This window comes from Tursiops truncatus, chromosome 9 (assembly GCF_011762595.2).
Source record: "Tursiops truncatus isolate mTurTru1 chromosome 9, mTurTru1.mat.Y, whole genome shotgun sequence".
In the NCBI taxonomy this organism is placed as follows: domain Eukaryota; kingdom Metazoa; phylum Chordata; class Mammalia; order Artiodactyla; family Delphinidae; genus Tursiops; species Tursiops truncatus.
The window spans coordinates 91,008,349-91,027,187 of record NC_047042.1 but is presented as its reverse complement, the minus strand read 5'-3'; the positions used below and the strand labels follow the sequence as shown (position 1 = coordinate 91,027,187).

Below are 18,839 nucleotides of genomic sequence, written 5' to 3'. Positions count from 1 at the left end.
TTAAACTGCATCCAAGTTATTTTTTCTATAACTTGCAAGTTGTAAATATTTTTAAAATACATAGTCAAACAAATCATTAAAGGAAGAGTAATCAGGACAGTGAAGGTACTGAAGCCCATTTTATATGAAGTAAAGAAAGGGACATAATTTGTGAATAAACGCAAAAGGAGAATTAGGACCAATGGGATGGAAAGCACTTGGATTTGACTCAACATATGCAAGAACTTCCTGATATTGTAATGAAATAAGTTTCTGATCACTGGAAGCATGCAAACTTGCACAATTACTTAGAGGCACTGTAGTCGAGAAGAATCTAGCAGAACATGGATGGTTACACTAGATAATCTTTAAGTTTAAGTGCAACCCTGTGATTCTTTCCATTGGTCTTTATGTCAGTGTGAGCATATCTGTATAGGTCCATTTCAGGAATAAGAAAATTGAATTATACGTATGTCAGATTATTTGTTGAGGGCAAAGTTGTGTCAGTTGTGGAACTGAGGTTAATTTACCTAGTCCAAGAAGCATTAGAAAACATTATGTCTCATCTAAACCTCTCAATTGATGAAAAGCAATTTTTTCCCAGGGGATCCAACATGCTATGGTTACTAAAGAACATCCTATGGTTACTAAATATGTACAATACAATTATAAAGCAATTAGTATGCAAAAGCAGCAAACAGAAATCAGTCTCCTTTCAGGTTATAAAACCCCAGAAGCAGGTATTATTGTTCCTCCTCTTACCTGGACATTGAGATGTAACTTCTTTAGACGTTTTACCAGTGTTTCTTTATTGCATGGCACAAAAGCTTCAAGGTGGGAGTAGACACTGCTACGAATGACAGGGCCTAGTTCCTGCAGCTGTAACTCAATGCTGACCAAAAACAACAACAAATAAGTAGTACAGAATTTCTTTTAGGTAGTAACAAACAAGCAAGGAGGCAGAGGCAGTGATTTTTTTCTCCTTTTACCTTTCCATGATTTCCTAGACAGTATTTTTCAAGGAAAAAAACAAACAAAACCATAAATCGTAATGCTATAAAAAATTTCAATGAATCTAGTTTAAGAGTAGAATTTATAACCCCAACAAGATGGCAAATAATTTTTTTGCTTCTTTTTTTTTTAATTGAGGTATACTTGATTTACAATACTGTGTTAGTTTCACATATATAGGAAAGTGTTTCAGTTTTTTATATATATATATATATATATATATATATATATATAATTACTTTTTCAGATTCTTTTCCATTATAGGTTATTATGAGATATTTAATACAGACCCCTGTGCTATATGGTAGGTCCTTGTTGTTTATCTATTTTATATATAGTAGTGTGTATCCTAAACTCCTGGGAATTCCCTGGTGGTCCAGTGGTTAGGACTCCACGCTTCCACTGCAGGGGGCATGGGTTCGATCCTTGGTCGGGGAACTAAGATCCTGCAAGCTACACGATGCAGCCAAAAAAACCCACAAAAAACCTAAACTCCTAATTTTTTCCCCACCCCGCCCAAATAAGTTTTTGATGACAGGGGCAAAGTCTACATTTTTGGGTAAAGCACAGGAACTCCATTATTAACCAAAAACTCACTTCCTCAGAGAGACATCATACTTCCCCTCACCACCCTGCAACTGCTATACTAGAGTCACAGTTTCAGTGAATTCTTAGAGTATTTTTTCCTTAAAGGTGTTTGAAAAAATTACAGATTCAGAAGAGGTAAAGCCCTCCTGGCTACACGCACAGACTGTTTTATCCTTCTTTGTTTTCCTTATTGTGCCTCCACTGAACTAGATATTTAATAGTTTGTTCAATTTATTCCAGTTCTCCAATTCCTGCTAAAAGGGCATTTAACCAAACAGTTACTTCAAAAAAAAAAAAAGGGAAGAGTTTGTAATAGCCACCATATTCTCAGCAAGACAAGCCTACTGATAAACAATTGAGGTTTCTTCCAGATGGAAGACAGTATATCTGGCAGTTGCTACTGTAGAAAGATGAGAACAGATGTTAATTTGAAGGTCAAGACCAAACTGGGGCCCTTGGCAACAAACTATGTCCAAATCATCATGTTTTACTATAGAAGAAGGTGCAAACAGACGTAAATATTTTCACAAATATAAGGTGCATGCAAAGATTCAATTAACAGCTTTTGCGGAAGAAAAGAAACCCTGCCAGATCAAATGTACCCAACACTTATAACATACACTGCAATTTCAGAAACAATGAAATGTGGAAAACTATACTCCTTAGAACTGACAGTTGAAAATTCTTGGTATTAGAGAAGTCAAATACAACAAAAGGATAAATAAAAAGAACTTTAAGGCCTATTAGAGCCAGAGGGTCAAATCAGAGGTTCAAATGGAAGACAATCATTCCGGTCATGAGTCCTGTGTACAAACACTTGGTTAAATATTGTGGTTAGTTCTTTATTAAAAGTCAAGACTCTGGGTAGGAGGCATTCTAGGCTTTCCCCATTATAAAAGCTTAGTTAAAGCTGAAAATAGGGCTTCCCTGGTGGTGCAGTGGTTGAGAGCCTGCCTGCTGATGCAGGGGACACGGTTTCGTGCCCCAGTCCAGGAAGATCCCACATGCTGCGGAGCAGCTGGGCCCCGTGAGCCATGGCCACTGAGCCTGCGCGTCCGGAGCCTGTGCTCCGCAACGGGAGAGGCCACAACAGTGAGAGGCCCACATAATGCAAAAAAAAAAAAAAAAAAAAAAAAAAAAAAAGAAGACAAGGGGGCATAAGAAAGTAGTCACTAAAAGGGAAAAAATTCAACTCTGAACACTAGGGCTTGTAGAATTAGAGGCACACTCTCAGTGAAATAAAAAGCAGATGAGCTCCAAGAAAACTAGAAGATTCGTTTTAAGACAGACATGGCAGGAATTAACAGAGATGCTTCTCTGAGATGTTATATCCCAAGGATGATTCTTTGATTCTCTCAGAAGAGAAAGAGTTGTCCCCTTACAGAAGAGTAAAATAAAAAAGGACTGTCTCAGTCACAGGAAAAAGACCTGATCTAGAAAACTTAGGGCTCTTAGGTTAAAAAAAAAAAAAAAGGAGATAGTCAGATCCCAGATTTTGGAATCTGGGACAGCTCTGATGAGTAATGGTTACACTGTTCATTGAATCTAAGGTTTAAAAGGGAGCTAGGTAAAAGGAGGTGGAACAGACAGGAAGCACCTGCAGGCAGACAGAATCAATCTGAAAACCCCTGGCTAAAATAAAGAATAGGAACAAGAAATTCCTGTCTCCATGCTACTAGCATACTAGGTTATGTGTTTTATGAGTCCATGGAGACCAAAATGATTTTTTACGTACTTCAGGAGAATGAGAGATTGCATTAATTAAAATAGTTATCAAAACCAATAAGCTAATCCAACCTTTATATCTCATGAGAAACTATCTCCATTATATATTTAAAAGACAGGAATCGTAGTATTGGAAACACTGCCTTGTTTCTTTGTATATGATGCTACTGAACCACCAAAAGTAGGCATACATTATTTTCATCAGAGAGGAATTTGCTGCTTTTCCCAGGACCACTTCCTTTTTGCCCATTTCTGCTTGTAGCCAATTATATACTCAATTTCTGGAACCATGGTCAAAATTTATAAGCCTTATAAGGTTTATAAGTACAGCTTATGTGACCATAGTCTTAGAACGTGCAACTTCATTAATGTTAAACTCTAGCTAAGGTTGAAAATTATCACTAATTTAAATACAATTTATATCATAAACCAGCTTTCACCCCCTTTCCTTTCCAACTTAACATCTGTCTTCTCCACACTGCCTCCGTCCTACCCCACAAAAATGATTCTTCATTAAACCACACTTTCCATTTGGCTATAAATGTCTGTATGAATTATAATAAACCTCACTGGATACTAATGGAATTATTTTCCCCACATCTGAATCAAAGTAGAAGGAAAGTACACCAAATTTAATACAAACAATCAGAACTGTCCCAGAAAGGTATTTTCACATAACGTGACAAAGAATGCATTTAAATCTAGGATAATATTCAACCCATACAGCAGTCACTTGCTCTGGCAGTTATAACACTGGAAGCTTTGATTATCATAAGGGGTCCCGGAGAACCAATGTATATAGAAGCATCGTTTTGCTAAGAAACAAATGTTAATCACACATGCTGTGAGGCCAAAAGGGAAGAGCTAATGCATGAGACTAGCCAACCACTCAGCATCTGTACCTCAAAGGCCTACTATATTTTTTAATGACTTCTTAAGGTTTAAATAATTTTCAAGGTTTCTTAATCAAAGAAGAAAATTACTTACTCCAGAAGAATATTATTCATATCCTGTGTAAAGAATTTTTTCCTTCCTTCTTCATCAAAAAGTTTGGCAGCCTAGAGAAACACAAGATTGTCAATATAACTCTCAATAAACACATTACACATTATACGCTTCCATATCTATTTACTTAGAATAAGCTCCTTGAGGGTGGGGCTATGATTAACTTCACTTTGTCCCAGCTTATTACCTGGCATGAGCAGGCAATGAAACAGTGCTGAAACAAAATTTAGCATACATAACATTCTTCCCTGTTATGTCTGTATTTCATTTTTCTGAATTTTCCTAAATTTAAAAAGTTACACAGGGGCTTCCCTGATGGCACAGTGATTAAGAATCTGCCTGCCAATGCAGGGGACATGGGTTTGAGCCCTGGTCCGGGAAGATCCCTGGTCCGTGGAGCAACTAAGCCCATGCGCCAACAACTACCGAGCCTGCACTCTAGATCCCGTGAGCCACAACTACTGAGCCCGTGTGCCACAACTACTGAAGCCCACACGCCTAGAGCCCATGCTCCGCAACAAGAGAAGTCACTGCAATAAGAAGGCTGCGCACTGCAACGAAGAGTAGCCCCCGCTTGCAGCAACTAGAGAAAGCCCGCATGCAGCAACAAAGACCCAATGCAGCCAAAAATAAATAAAATAAATAAATTTATATTTTTTAAAAGTTACACATATAAGACTTTTTATGGGTGCTATGGGTGTCTTGTGTATTTTGAGTATCTGTAAGGTTTGTTTATCAATTCTTGCTGTGATCTCCAAGATAAGAGAAAGCAGATGTCTCATTTTCTACAAGACAATACTGTCCAACGTGTCTGATATTCTATATATTATACTCATTACCATGTTTAATCTTCATAACAGCCAGTGGCATTGGTATTATAGCTCCCATTTTACAAACAAGGAACCTAAATCTTACAGAAGTTACATGATAATGCCCCCAAATCACACCGCTAGTAAGTGGTGAATCCAGGACTCAGACCAGAAGCTTTCTGACCTCAACTGTACAACAGTGTCACCCTGTACAAAGATACTCAGCTTACTGCAGCCAGTCTGGGTTCTACCTAATTACTAACAATGAAAAAATTAGCCACAGTCATTATCAAGGGATAAGCAACAATTAATTCAATGAGCACAAGAATAATTTCATCACTGTGTTTGTCATCTTAGCCAGTTTACCAGAAACAAAGAGTATGCAAACCAAGACACTGTACCATAAGCAAAATTTACTGGGGAAATAACAAAAGATAGTTTATCTTGAGATGCCCAAGATGTAAGACATTGAGAGGCCTGATCCAATAACCTGAGCAAGCCACATGCTGACTCTGTCAGTCGGCAGATTGATAATTTTACACTGTTTGACAACATCACATTCTGTAAATAGAGAAGGACAATTTCTGACATGTGCCTCAGTGCTTCTTAGAAAGGATGAAGACTGGGTATGTGTAGGGAGAAGAAATATAGGAAGAAAGCCAGAATGGAAACTAAACTTCAAGAAAGAGAATCAAAAGAACTCAAGAGGCTGAACAGTGGAAGATATGTTACAAAGTGAGAAAAGAGCAACAAGAAGAAAGTCCTTATCAGACAGATATGAGCATTTTAGGCAACAATGAATTCTCATCTCCTGAAGAAAAAAATACCATCTCCTATTTCAAAGAAAAAAATACAGAGAATTCACAGATACTAATAAGTGAAATGAATCTTCTTATTGATAATTTCCTACTAAGAGGTTAGGAAGTAGCTGTTCTAATCCTAGCATGGCTACTACAGAAAGAGTTTTTAGTATATGAGATATAACAGCACCTTACAAGATTGAAACACACTCATTACTAATCAATTCTGTTTATTAAGTGAATATGAATGGCATACAACACAGTGGACGGAGTGCAAGTTATGAAGCATGATGGTCCTGCCTTTAAATGCTGACTTTGCATCAAGCCTCATCCATTTAAAAATTATGTGGCCTTGGGAAATTGCTTTAACCTTTCTGAACCTTAGTTTCCTCATCTATTAAATGGAAGAATACTACCTACCTCACATAATTGTTGGAGGATTAGACTCCACAGTATATACAGTATTCTAAGCCTAGTCAGGGAACTGTCTCCTGAACAATAAATGATGTCTTGTGAAGCTGTGGGTCCCAGGAGCACTGCACTCAATACAAGGTATAGGTTTTTGCTAAATAAATAATAGCTGTTATTATTAATTATATATTGAAAAACCTGGATTACATCCCTAGCACTTTTTATTTAAAACATAAAAGAAACTAAAGATTTTAGGGGCAACATGGGATAGCAAAAAGCATGTACTATTGAGTCAGGTGAACCCCTGTGTTTAAATTCAGGCTCCACCACTTACTAGTTGTGTGGACTGACCAAGCTATTTAACCTACCTCCACTTAAGTTTGTTAACCATAAAAAGGAAATAATACCTACACTTCATACATAAAGTGGTTAAGAATAGTAAATAAAAAACCTATTTGATTAACAAAATGATTGTATACTTTTCAAAAAATAAGCACAGAAAATAGCAAAAGAATGAAAAACAAAGGAGGGGGAGGGAACAATAAAACAGAATATAAAGGAAAATGACAGAATAAAGATGAATTATATATCATTATCATTATAACAGTGGTAGGTAAGATAAAATCTTAAAGAGAAAATCTTAAAAAAGACTCAGATGAGGTCGATAAACAAATTTCCATTTACATGCTGTCTATAAGAGAAAGAGCTAAAATAAGTCAAAAAATAAAAGAATTCAAAAAAAAAAGAGCTAAAATGAAGGTAAATGATGGGAAAAGCTATACCATGCAAAAATAAAGAGAAAGGAGTCTACAGTAAAATCAGACAAAACTGAATTCAAGGTGAAAAGCATTAATAGCACAGAAAGGGTCACCTTCAAGTGATAAATATCACAACAGAGATCTAGCCATCAAGAATTTTATGGGCCAACAAACAATACAGCATAGAAATAAACAAAGCAGAGGACTTCCCTGGTGGCACAGTGGTTAAGAATCCACCTGCCAATGCAGGGGACACAGGTTCGAGCCCTGGTCCGGGAAGATCCCTCATGCCACAGAGCAACTAAGCCCATGCACCACAACTACTGAAACCTGCGTGCCACAACTACTGAAGCCCGCATGCCTAGAGCCTGTGCTCTGCAACAAACAGAAACCATTGCAACAAGAAGCCCATACACCGCAATGAAGAGTAGACCACACTCGCCGCAACTAGAGAAAGCCCATGCGCAGCAACGAAGACCCAGTGCAGCCAAAAAAAATTAAATAAATAAAATAAAAATAGCTCATGAGTAAAATAAAAGATACTTAGAAATAAATGACAGTGAAAATCTTACCAAAAAAAGTAAAAAGAAAACAAAGCAAAAACTATGGTAAATACAAGTTATAACCTAAAAAACACTGGCAATGAGATACTTGAGCACAACTCTCTAAGTCCTGAACTAATAAATAAAGTACCTTAAAATAAGTAAAAATGTAAGAGAATTTAATAAGCCACAACCTCAGAAGAAATGCTAAAGAACAAAAGCAGAAAAAAGAATAGAACTGATAAACAGAATCCATGAGTCAGTTGTTGGAAAAATTAGATAAATCTCTCTCTTCCCTAATTCAGAAAGAGTTAAGAGAAATAAATACAACATAGAGATTAATAAATTTAAAATGTGATTTAAATGGTTACTATAACCCTAGAAGAAAGACACAACTTGTAGAATAATCCACACATTATACTTCGACTAACAATTATTTTTAATAACAACATATTTGCAAATGCATGGATTAAAATCCAGAAAAATTAGTTTAATAGTCGTTATCCCTGTTGGGGGTGGGGAATGTCTGATTATGGGGCATCTTTCCCTAAGTATAAAATACAATCGGGGGCTTCCCTGGGCGCAGTGGTTGGGGGTCTGCCTGCCGATGCAAGGGATGCAGGTTTGTGCCCTGGTCCGGGAGGATCCCACGTACCGCGGAGCGGCTGCGCCCGTGAGCCATGGCCGCTGAGCCTGCGCGTCTGGAGCCTGTTGCTCCGTGGTGGGAGAGGCCACAGTGGTGAGAGGCCCACGTACCGCAAAAAAAAAAAAAAAAATATATATATATATATATAAAATTGGGACTTCCCTGGTGGTCCAGTGGTTAAGAATCTGCCTTCCAATGCAGGGGATGAGGGTTCGATCCCTAGTCAGGGAACCAAGATCCCACAGGCCTTGGGGCCACTAAGCCCGCACCGCAACTAGAGAAGGCCGAGAGCCACAAGGAAGACCCAGTGCAGCCAAAAAAAAAAAAAAAATTATATTGAGTGTACAACTTCTGTAATCAGGAGAAAAAAAAAAGAGGACTAAAACATGGCATGGGTTCAAACAAACATGCTAAAGTAATTAAAAAAGGGCATTTTAAGCAAGGTTTGAAACATTTTAAGTCAAAATTATATTTCCCTGAGATTAAAGGGAGAAGTGTACTGACATACCTGGATTTGCAGCTAGTTAAATAAAGATTATGTACCCAAGTCAATCGGGAGAGGAATCTACTGTGAAATGCTAAAATCTCAACTCTTAAAAGTTTGTCTAGTGAGAACACAATGTATGCTCACTAAAGCTGCTGATTAGCTGGTAAGGATTAGCTGGTAAAATCGATTGCAGAATAACTAGTTGTTAACAACAGTTGGGACCAAGTTCAAGTACACTTTTGCATTGTTACTATTTGTTCCTACCTTTCTTCTATTTTCTTTACATGACTATGTATATATTTATGAAACCTATGCAGAAAAATATGAAGTGAAGTGAGATAATAAAACAACCAACTTTTATCCATGTTATAACTATATTTAAAAGAAAAAGACTATGCATAGAGCCAATGCTTAAAAGGAAATATAGAAAATAAAGTTACTTCTAAGTAGTTAGGATTATAGGTTATTATTTTTGCCTGAAAGTAATTATTGTTATGTTTGTGCAGCAAACACAAGAAAATTATCACACTTACTACACGGAGGTCTTCGATACGTTTTTCAAGAAGGACAGGCAGACCCTCTGGGAGTGTAGGTACCACCTTGGGCATAACTTGAGAGGCATAGGTTGGCTGGGTGGTGTTTCCATTCTCTCCTCCTGACTCAGACAGGGGGCTACCATTAGAAGCAGCATCCAGTAACCTGTCAAAGTCAAAATCATCTAGCATCTCTAGGGCATTTTCAGCTTCCTGAAATAGTTCATGTTCATTTGTGCTAACAAAAATGGGGAGGTCCGGATCAGCACTATTCAGATTTAAGTCCGAGACATCATTCCCCAATGCCACAGCAGCAGAGGGGGTTTTATGCAGAGAGGAGGTCGAGAAGTTCACTGGGACTTTAGGGTTAGACTCCTTCCTTAATGCATCCTTCTCTTTTTGAAATTTTCTTATCATGGCAGCTAGAGAAAGAGAATCTTTATAACGTTTCTTCTTTTTTTCAGATTTGTGTGAATTTAGAGCCACAACTCTGTGAAGAAAAAAGTGATCAGTTAGGCTATGTATGATTTTAAAGGTTAAAACCCCAATAAGCAGGCACAGAATTAAAATAATCATTTGATAGGTGAGGAAGCAAATTTGTTACTAAATTACACTTTTACAACGGCATCTTCATCATCATCTGGATTGTCACTTATGAAAGGCAGGTGAATGGCCATTAGAGTGAAGAACACGAAATAACGTCAACAGAAATAAACAAAACTGAATAGAGCTCTGGTTTATTAAGTATACGAAGTTAGGGAATTCCCTGGCGGTCCATTGGTTAGGACTCCTTACTTTCACTGCCAAGGACACAGGTTCAATCCCTGGTCGTGCATCTAAGATCCCGCAAGCCCCTCAGCGTGGCCAAAATAAAAAAAATAAAAGGAAATGAAAGTATACGAAGTTAAACTTACTACTCTGTTTGGAATGTTCATTCTTTAGCACATCTATAAAGTAGGCACCTAAAGAATTAACGAAGTAAAGAAATGCACTTTTGCTGAAAACAGAGTTGATTACAACCAGAGAAACCTACATAATACACCTTCACACTGGTACCCCAGGTGGTTTGTGCTACAAACTGCCAAAGAAATGCAAAATGTCTGTGTCAATCTGTGAGCCTTCATTCATTACCATGTCTTCTATCCAGACCCTATTCTATCTGCTACTACCTTCTGATCATTTTTCACTTTCCATTCTAGGAACAGCGTTCTGAGGCTTTCGGATAGATACGTGTAATTTTCAATGACAACTTTCTCCCTATAGGGACTAAGAGGAAAGGGTGGTCTCTGTTTAGCTATCACCTTCTCTAAAAAATCTTTTCTAAATTTTATGGCTTATATGCTTCTACGTGCACTACAGAACCTAAAAGATCATAAGTGCCTTACAGGTAGGCCAGTGTTTCATTTACTGTTATATATCCGAAACCCAGACAGTGTCTGGTACACAGTAAGCACTTCGTAAATATCTGCTGAATGAAATCAGTTTACAAATTTGAGAAAATGATAAATTCAATAAAAGGCATTACTTACAGTTTTTGTTCATAAAGAAGTTTACTTGTAAATAATGAATATTTAAAACAACCAGTAGTAATATTTTTTTTTCTTAATAATTTCTTAATGACTCAGGGATCACTATAATCTCATGTTTAGGAGGGGATAAATACCTCCCTATATCAACTCTGGAGATACTGACAGCCCCCAATTCAGATGTACCTCCTCTGCTAAGGAGGGGAGGAAAACCCAGCCTCTCACAAGTTTTTGTCCCTTGACTCTACCTTGACTCTACAAAAAAAGCCATAGAGAAGTAGAGACAAATGGTAGCTTTATGACTGCAAGGTACAAACATTTATTCTTAGGACTTTTTTTTCTTTTCTTTTTCTTTCTTTCTTTTTGTTCGTGGTTGTGCCTCGCGGCTTGCGGGATCTTGGTTCCCCACCAGGGATCAGGAATTTCACCCAGGCCCCAGCAGTGAAAGTGCTGAGTCCTAACCACTGTACCGCCAGGGAATTCCCTCTTATGACTTAATAAGGCTTTTGAGAAATTCTACTTGGTTTTTTAGAGGCCATATCATTACCTAGTCACAAGCGTTAAGAATAGCTAAATAAAATCAATGACTTTTTAAAAAATATTAAAATGACCATAAACCGTTTATACAAAGACTACGGCCAATTGTCAATCCCCAGGCATCTAAGCTCAGTTTTAGTACAAGAAAATTAAAATAACATGTTCAATGTTTGTACCATCTCTTCAAACTGGTTCCTGTTGATAAAATGTTGTAATGAGCAAAATACTTAACAAATTTGTAAATCTGATCTAAAACACCTTAATCTCTAAGATGACTTCTACTTATTAATAAATATTATTAAAATATAAGTTGATAGGTCACTGACATTTATAAATACTGTATTAAATTAGACCCAGCTAAACTGAACTAATTAATGCTAAATATATCTTTCTAAAAGGAGAGTTTGTCATGCTACAACACTAGTTCCCTCATTATGTCTAATTTCACATACCCCAGTTGTTTTGGTACTTTTTTCCTTGGCTTCTTCTCCTTTTCCCCTTCCTCTTTCCGCTTCCGCTTCTTCATCTCAATATCATCTTCTTTCATTTTGGGAATCTACAAAATGATTAAATGCATAACTTACCTAAGTATTACTGCTTTACTTGCTGATGTTATCAATCCAGCATCCAGGGCAAGTGGTTTTTCTCAAATTTCAGGGCACATAAGAATTGCTTGTTAAAAATGCAGATTCTTTGGGTCCATGAGAACTCCCACCCCTGGTTTTGGTTCAGTTAAAGGTTTGGTAGAGGCTTTTTGGGGTTTTTTTTTTTTGTTTGTTTTTTTGCGGTACGCGGGCCTCTCACTGTTGTGGCCTCTCCCGTTGCGGAGCACAGGCTCCAGACGCGCAGGCTCAGCGGCCATGGCTCAAGGGCTTAGTTGCTCCGTGTCATGTGGGATCTTCTCGGACCAGGGCACAAACCCGTGTCCCCTGCATCGGGCAGGCGGACTCTCAACCACTGCACCACCAGGGAAGCCCTAATCTGCATTTTTAACAAACATTTTGGTGATTCTGGTACAAATATGTCTTTGGCTCACACTTCAAGGAACGCTTATCTGAGGACATTCTATTAATTTCCCAAATACAATATATATATTCTATAAAATTTGCTTTACATCTTAGGAAAAGTAACAGCTATTAACAGTCATTTCCATATCAAGTCTTAACGTATCCTAAAACCTCAACCTTATCCAGAAACAGATTATTAGACTAGATATGGAGAGAGAAGTTTTAAAAGAAGGTATTATATTAGAATTATAATAGAATTTTATGATATAAAAATAAATTTCCCCATATCTACATAATTTTACTTTAAAGCATGTAATTAACTATAAATTCATTAAACAATGGTTAGCATTTTACTTTTCCTTATATTCACAGCTGTAAAGTACAAGTAAAAATCAAAAAATATATCCTTTTAATTGAATGCTCTCATTACTGTTCCAATGTTGGATAAACTCACTTTGGGTGGCTTGTGCTTTTGGTTGTCTGTAATATCTTCTTCTTCAGTATCTGAAGCTTGGCGAAACTGGAGAGTGCCAGTGTTGATATAAAACCCTCCATATTTTGTTGTTAGAGAAGCAGGAACTAATTCGTCATACTAGGTTTAAAAAAAAGGCTTCAGATATATCTTATCTTTAATTCTATAAATATGTCAAAGAAATTCAATCACCATGTCAGAATCTTCCTTAAATCTTAACTGCAAAACTAACTGCAATGAGGATGTTTGTGAATAAATAAAGAAAAAGTTACTATCTGGAATAGAAATGAGCTCTGATCATTCAATATTTAAGAAATGAACTTCTGGAATGCTGAAGCAGATTCTAAATGTATCATCTGCCGAGAAAAATTGAAGGATCACTGCTATTCTTAATGACAAATGATTCTGATGAGAAACTGAAATAAGTTAAAACAAATGACTGAATGTCCAGGCAGCAAATGAACTTCATTTCTTACCATATTGGTATATAATTTTATTCATAAAGAGATTATAAAAAATAAAGGTTATTTCTTCTGCCTTAGCTCTAAGCTTTTAAGTAGGGAATATTTTTTAAACATATAAAAGAAAAATAGCATATATATATGTTTTAAAGGGAAGTAGAAAAAGAACTGCCCTGTTCGGTAAGCATACACCGAGGGCCCATAGTGAGCGAGGCACTTGGCTTCGAAAAAGAGACTCAAATTGTCTAAATCAGTCTGAATGTACTCTAAGCCTAGATTTTAAGGTTTATCATTATCTCACCTGATGAAGATGAAGAAAAAACAATCATTAAATGGAAGGCCAGTCTTAACTAAACGAAGATGTTCATGGCAGAAGAGAAAAAAAGGAACTACTTATCTAACAAAAGCAAGATACCTGCTACCGGGTTCCCCAGAACTCTATTTAAGGGTTTTCTTCATATTACATAATTAGTCTTTAAGAAAGTCATATTTGTAAGGAAAATTCTTTGCCATGGGCAAAAAATATACAGAACATATTAGCTATTCTAAAAATATTAAGGCTAAGTATAAAAGTTATGATTTTAACCTGTATCATTTTAAATTACATGGAAAATGGAAAAAGAAAGAATGTACACATTTAATCATATTGAATCAAAAAGGAATGAAGTTAGAAAAAGAAAAAAGGAATGAACTCCTTTCTTGTCGCTCCACTTGAGGGGCTACTACTGTACAAAGACCCACAGGCAAGAGCTTCAGAAAGGGCCCAGTACTATCTGCAAGTAAAGGAGTGATGTGAGGAGTAAAGGATTAAAAGTGAAAAGGCTCTGTAGTAATTATTTTGAAAATGTGTCATTATGATAAGATAAATACACCTGTACTTTTTGCTTACATATACTTGTATACTGCTTTATAATTTTCAATGCTTCTTCATATAAATTATTTCACTTGATCTTCCTGATACACTTTTGAGGTAAGGAAAATAAATATTCCCATTTTATAAGTGAAAACCAAATTCAGAGAGGTTAAGAATCTTGCCAGAGTACTTTTATTAGTTTATGGCAGAGTCACTGACTGTTTCCCAGCCCATCCACTATACCAAGCAGCATCTCATGTGGAAAACACACTCATCACTAGGTTACCAGGCAATGTGGATGTTCAATGTCTGTCTTCTGCAGTATTCTGCTGAGCTTTCCCTATCAGAACACTTTTCAGGAGAACAAACTCTTTATGCAAATTTGATTTAGCCTTTGTTTTTGTTTTTGTTTTTTTTTCAAATTTAACTGGGTAGACTGTAGTTTTATTTGCTAAATCTGACAACCACACTAAAGTGACACAACCAATAAGTGACAGAGCAAGGATTAATACACAGCCTTCACTGCACTGTGAATTATAAATGTGCCAAGCATTTTTTTTTGTAAGGTACAGGAAATATTCTGGGTTTTTTTGTTTGTTTGTTTTTATTGAGGTAATATTGGTTTATAACCTTACATAAGTTTCACATGTACATTATATTTCTACTTCTGTATAATTTAGCCTTTTAAGTACGATGTATTAAGAGGCAATGGATCACTGAACTTGAGAATCAGATTTACTAGATCCTTTGCCAACAACTAGCTATTGTGACCCAGAATAAATCACTTAACATCAATACTTCAAGGTTGTAAAACGGGAACAATATTACTTATTTCAGAAAGTTCTAGTGAAATTTAAAAGAGATAACCTAAATAAAAGCATTACTCATGTCTGGTATTATTATTATTTCTCAGTAACAAAAACATTTTCTTTCGGTCTTTTAAAAATTTGGCAGCATAAGTGTTAGACTAAAAATAATATTCAAAAGCATTTATTTTCAGATATTATAGTAGTAAGTAGTATACAATTCTGAAAGTTAATTAGAACCAGATTATTATCACTCTCTATCGAATAATATACGAACAGTGAAAGCCTACTGGTGGGAACTCCCTGGAGGTCCAGTGGTTAGGACTCCACACTTTCACTGCTGAGGGCCCAGGTTCAATCCCTGGTTAGGGAACTAAGATCCCACAAGGCCACAAGGCACGTGGCACAGCAAAAAAAAACCAAAAATGGCCAACTGGCAATACAATCATTTTAAAAAACAGAGAATTATTTGGTTGGCTCCTAAGTGTTTTATGTCTGAATTACTGAATTATAATGAGAACCAAATAATCTATTAAGGACAATGATACAAAATTATTTTGCAAGTCAATAAACAACCTGTGCTTTAGTTCAATTTCCTCGTATAAAACAGGGACCTAACTTGTCCTATAAATGTCAGTAATTGTATAACTTATACAACTTATACCTATAAAATTTATCCTTATTTATTAGAGCAGTGGCTTTCAAATTTTCTTCACCACAACCCAAGTGGAAAATATACTACACATCAAAAGCCAGTGCATGGTACAAACACACACACATAATAAAAATCACATAATGTACCAGTGGTTTACTGTTAACAGCTCCTATTCTATTCTATTTTATTCTCTTTAAAAATGCTGGCCACAGTCTCTAAACTGATACACAGGTCCAATTATGGGTTATAAAAATCTGTTTGAAAAACACTTTATTCAAATATTTGGAATGCTACAAAGGAAAACATTAAAAATGCTATTTATGAAAGGTTACATACTATATGATTCCAACTACATGACATTCTGGAAAGGACAAAACTATGGAGACAATAAAAAGATTAGTGGCTGCAGGTGTTAGGGAGGGATGAATAGGCAGAGCACATACTTTTTTAGGGCTGTGAAACTATGCTGTATGACAGTATAATGGTGGGTACATGTCATTACACATTTGTTAAAACCCATAGACTGTACAACACCAAGAGTAAATCCTAAGGTAAACTATGGACTTTGGGTGATGATGCGTCAATGTAGGTTCTTGGACTGTAACTAGTATACCACTCTGGTGGGGGAACGCTGATAATGGAAGCTGTGTTGTGAGGGCAGGTAGTATATGGGAAATTTCTGCACCTTCCATTCAATTTTGCTGTGAACCTAAAACTGCTCTAAAAAAATTAACTTTACTAATTTTTTAAAAGCATTTATTTATTTATTTATTTGGCTGCACAGGGTCTTAGTTGTGGCATGTGGGATCTTTTCTTTTTTTTAGTTCGGCATGCAGGATCCCTAGTTCCTTGACCAGGGACTGAATACAGGCACCCTGCATTGGGAGCGCAGAGTCTTAACCACTGGATCACCAGGAAGTCCCAAGTTTATTAATTTTTAAAAAATTCTATTTATGTAAACCTGAGTACATGGAATGTCCATTTATATATGGTTGAGTTCCCTCTTGGGTTTTTAGAATTCAAAAATCTACTTTACATATAATGTTAACACCAGTACCAATGCTTTATACTTGCATTATGCTTTTCAGCATGTCATTATCTTGAGTCTCAGAGTACAAATTCTGCTGGGCAAGCCACTCATAACAGAGAAAACTGGGTGATGCTAAAATAAAAGACTTGCTCCTGGTCCACAGTGAATTAGAAACCAAGTGAGGTCTAGAATCTAGGGCTTTTGACTTGAATGCCAAATCAAGGTCAATACTGTTGAAAACATTCCATGCCCTAACCTACAAAAAGGCTGACAACATTTTTGGTAATAGGAAATCCTCTCTACTCCAAAGGCACTGTCAACATTTTATTTCTACAGACTAGGCTTGTAAATCAGCTTATATCAGGACACCAAAATAACACAGGAGTATGACAGGGTATCCTGTACGCCTTATGCTGGAAGTCCTTCCTATCACTCTCCTACCACTATATGCCTTGTCATCATCTACACAACCAAGCAGTGTAGTAACAGGAAAAAGAGGTACTAATTTGTAGGTAGTATAACAGCGGCCTTAGGGTCACTTTCTGTATATCCTAAGTAATCACTGAACACTGCAGAGGATATAATCCAGGGATTAGATTACTCTACTACACTGAGAAGAATGTAAGAACATATACCTTACCGACCCACCTAACAAGACATGCCTTTATTTATTTGCTGTGTGATCAATGGACTGCTGTAGTCCTGAAATGCTCTCCTGAATTCCTCTTCCTTTTATAAGAGAAAGAGGATTCCAGTGCAAAAGCTGTAGGGCTTGATCAAAACAGACAGTGATAAGGCCTGGCATTCAATTACCGCCACTGTAGTAAGGTTTGGCAGCAATAAAAATATTAAGTACATTTTAAAGACATGTGCCAGATTAACTTCAACCCAATAGCTCCAGTCTTCAAGATCACGTGGTTCTTATCTGGAAGTCATTTCAAAAATATACCTGCCCAAGTTTGGGAATATCAATAAAAATTCAAGATGTAAATACCCTTTGATCAATAAATCCCACTGCTAGAAATTTACCCTACACATATATTTATACTCTATAATTATCTTACATACATACTCAAGTACACAAAGAGAAATGTATACAGATGCTCAACTATTTGTAATCACATAAAACTGGAAACAATTTAGATGTATACTGAAAGGGGATTAGTTAGTAAAAACACTTGCTGAAACATTTAGTTTTTCCTTGAATTCTACTATCCAAATAAAGAATTGCTGCTATATTAAAGATACATTACTCACAGCCTCTGAATTATCAATAAATGGATCTGTCTCATCATAGCCAAAGCCTATATCGATTAAATCTTGTAGCCGATCCTTCCGGTGTTTACGGGGCTTCCCACCCTGTGAAGAACAGATATGTTAGACTGATTCAGTACTCATGCTGTTTCCATAAAATTAAAAAACACCTGTTAGAAAATAAACAAATCGGACCTAATGAAACTTAAAAGCTTTTGCACGGCAAAGGAAACCGTAAACAAGATGAAAAGACAACCCTCAGAATGGGAGAAAATATTTGCAAATGAAGCAACTGACAAAGGATCCATCTCCAAAATATTCAAGCAGCTCATGCAGCTCAATATCAAAAAAAACAAACAACCCAATCCAAAAATGGGCAGAAGACCTAAATAGACATTTCTCCAAAGAAGATATACAGATTGCGAACAGACACATGAAAGAATGCTCAACATCACTAATCATTAGAGAAATGCAAATCAAAACTACAATGAGGTATCACCTAACACTAGTCAGAATGGCCATCATCAAAAAATCTACAAACAATAAATGCTGGAGAGGGTGTGGAGAAAAGGGAACACTCTTGCACTGTTGGTGGGAATGTAAAGTGATACAGCCACTATGGAGAACAGTACGGAGGTTCCTTAAAAAACTAAAAATAGAACTACCATATGACCCAGCAATCCCACTACTGGGCATATACCCTGAGAAAACCATAACTGAAGAAGAGTCATGTACCACAATGTTCATTGCAGCTCTATTTACAATAGCCAGGACATGGAAGCAACCAAGTGTCCATCGACAGATGAATGGATAAAGAAGATGTGGCACATATATACAACGGAATATTACTCAGCCATAAAAAGAAATGAAATTGAACTATTTGTAGTGAGGTGGATGGACCTAGAGTCTGTCATACAGAGTGAAGTAAGTCAGAAAGAGAAAAA

General features: G+C 36.5%; 1 protein-coding gene across 6 annotated transcripts in view; it reads right to left on the bottom strand.

Moving 5' to 3' along the window:
* The window catches only part of UBN2 (ubinuclein 2), an 89,636-nt gene that overhangs the window by 45,537 nt on the left and 25,260 nt on the right, over positions 1 to 18,839 (bottom strand). For all 6 annotated transcript variants that reach the window (XR_004528189.2, XM_033863341.2, XM_019947890.3 and 3 more), the window contains exons 3-8: positions 17,899 to 18,000; positions 12,819 to 12,956; positions 11,810 to 11,913; positions 9,295 to 9,784; positions 4,291 to 4,361; positions 742 to 871 (exon numbers count right to left, since the gene is read on the bottom strand). Coding sequence is in view for 5 of the 6 variants with exons in the window: in XM_033863341.2 (XP_033719232.1) it covers positions 742 to 871; positions 4,291 to 4,361; positions 9,295 to 9,784; positions 11,810 to 11,913; positions 12,819 to 12,956; positions 17,899 to 18,000 (1,035 nt within the window). In the remaining variant the exon portion in view is untranslated. The remainder of the gene's footprint in view (positions 1 to 741; positions 872 to 4,290; positions 4,362 to 9,294; positions 9,785 to 11,809; positions 11,914 to 12,818; positions 12,957 to 17,898; positions 18,001 to 18,839) is intronic.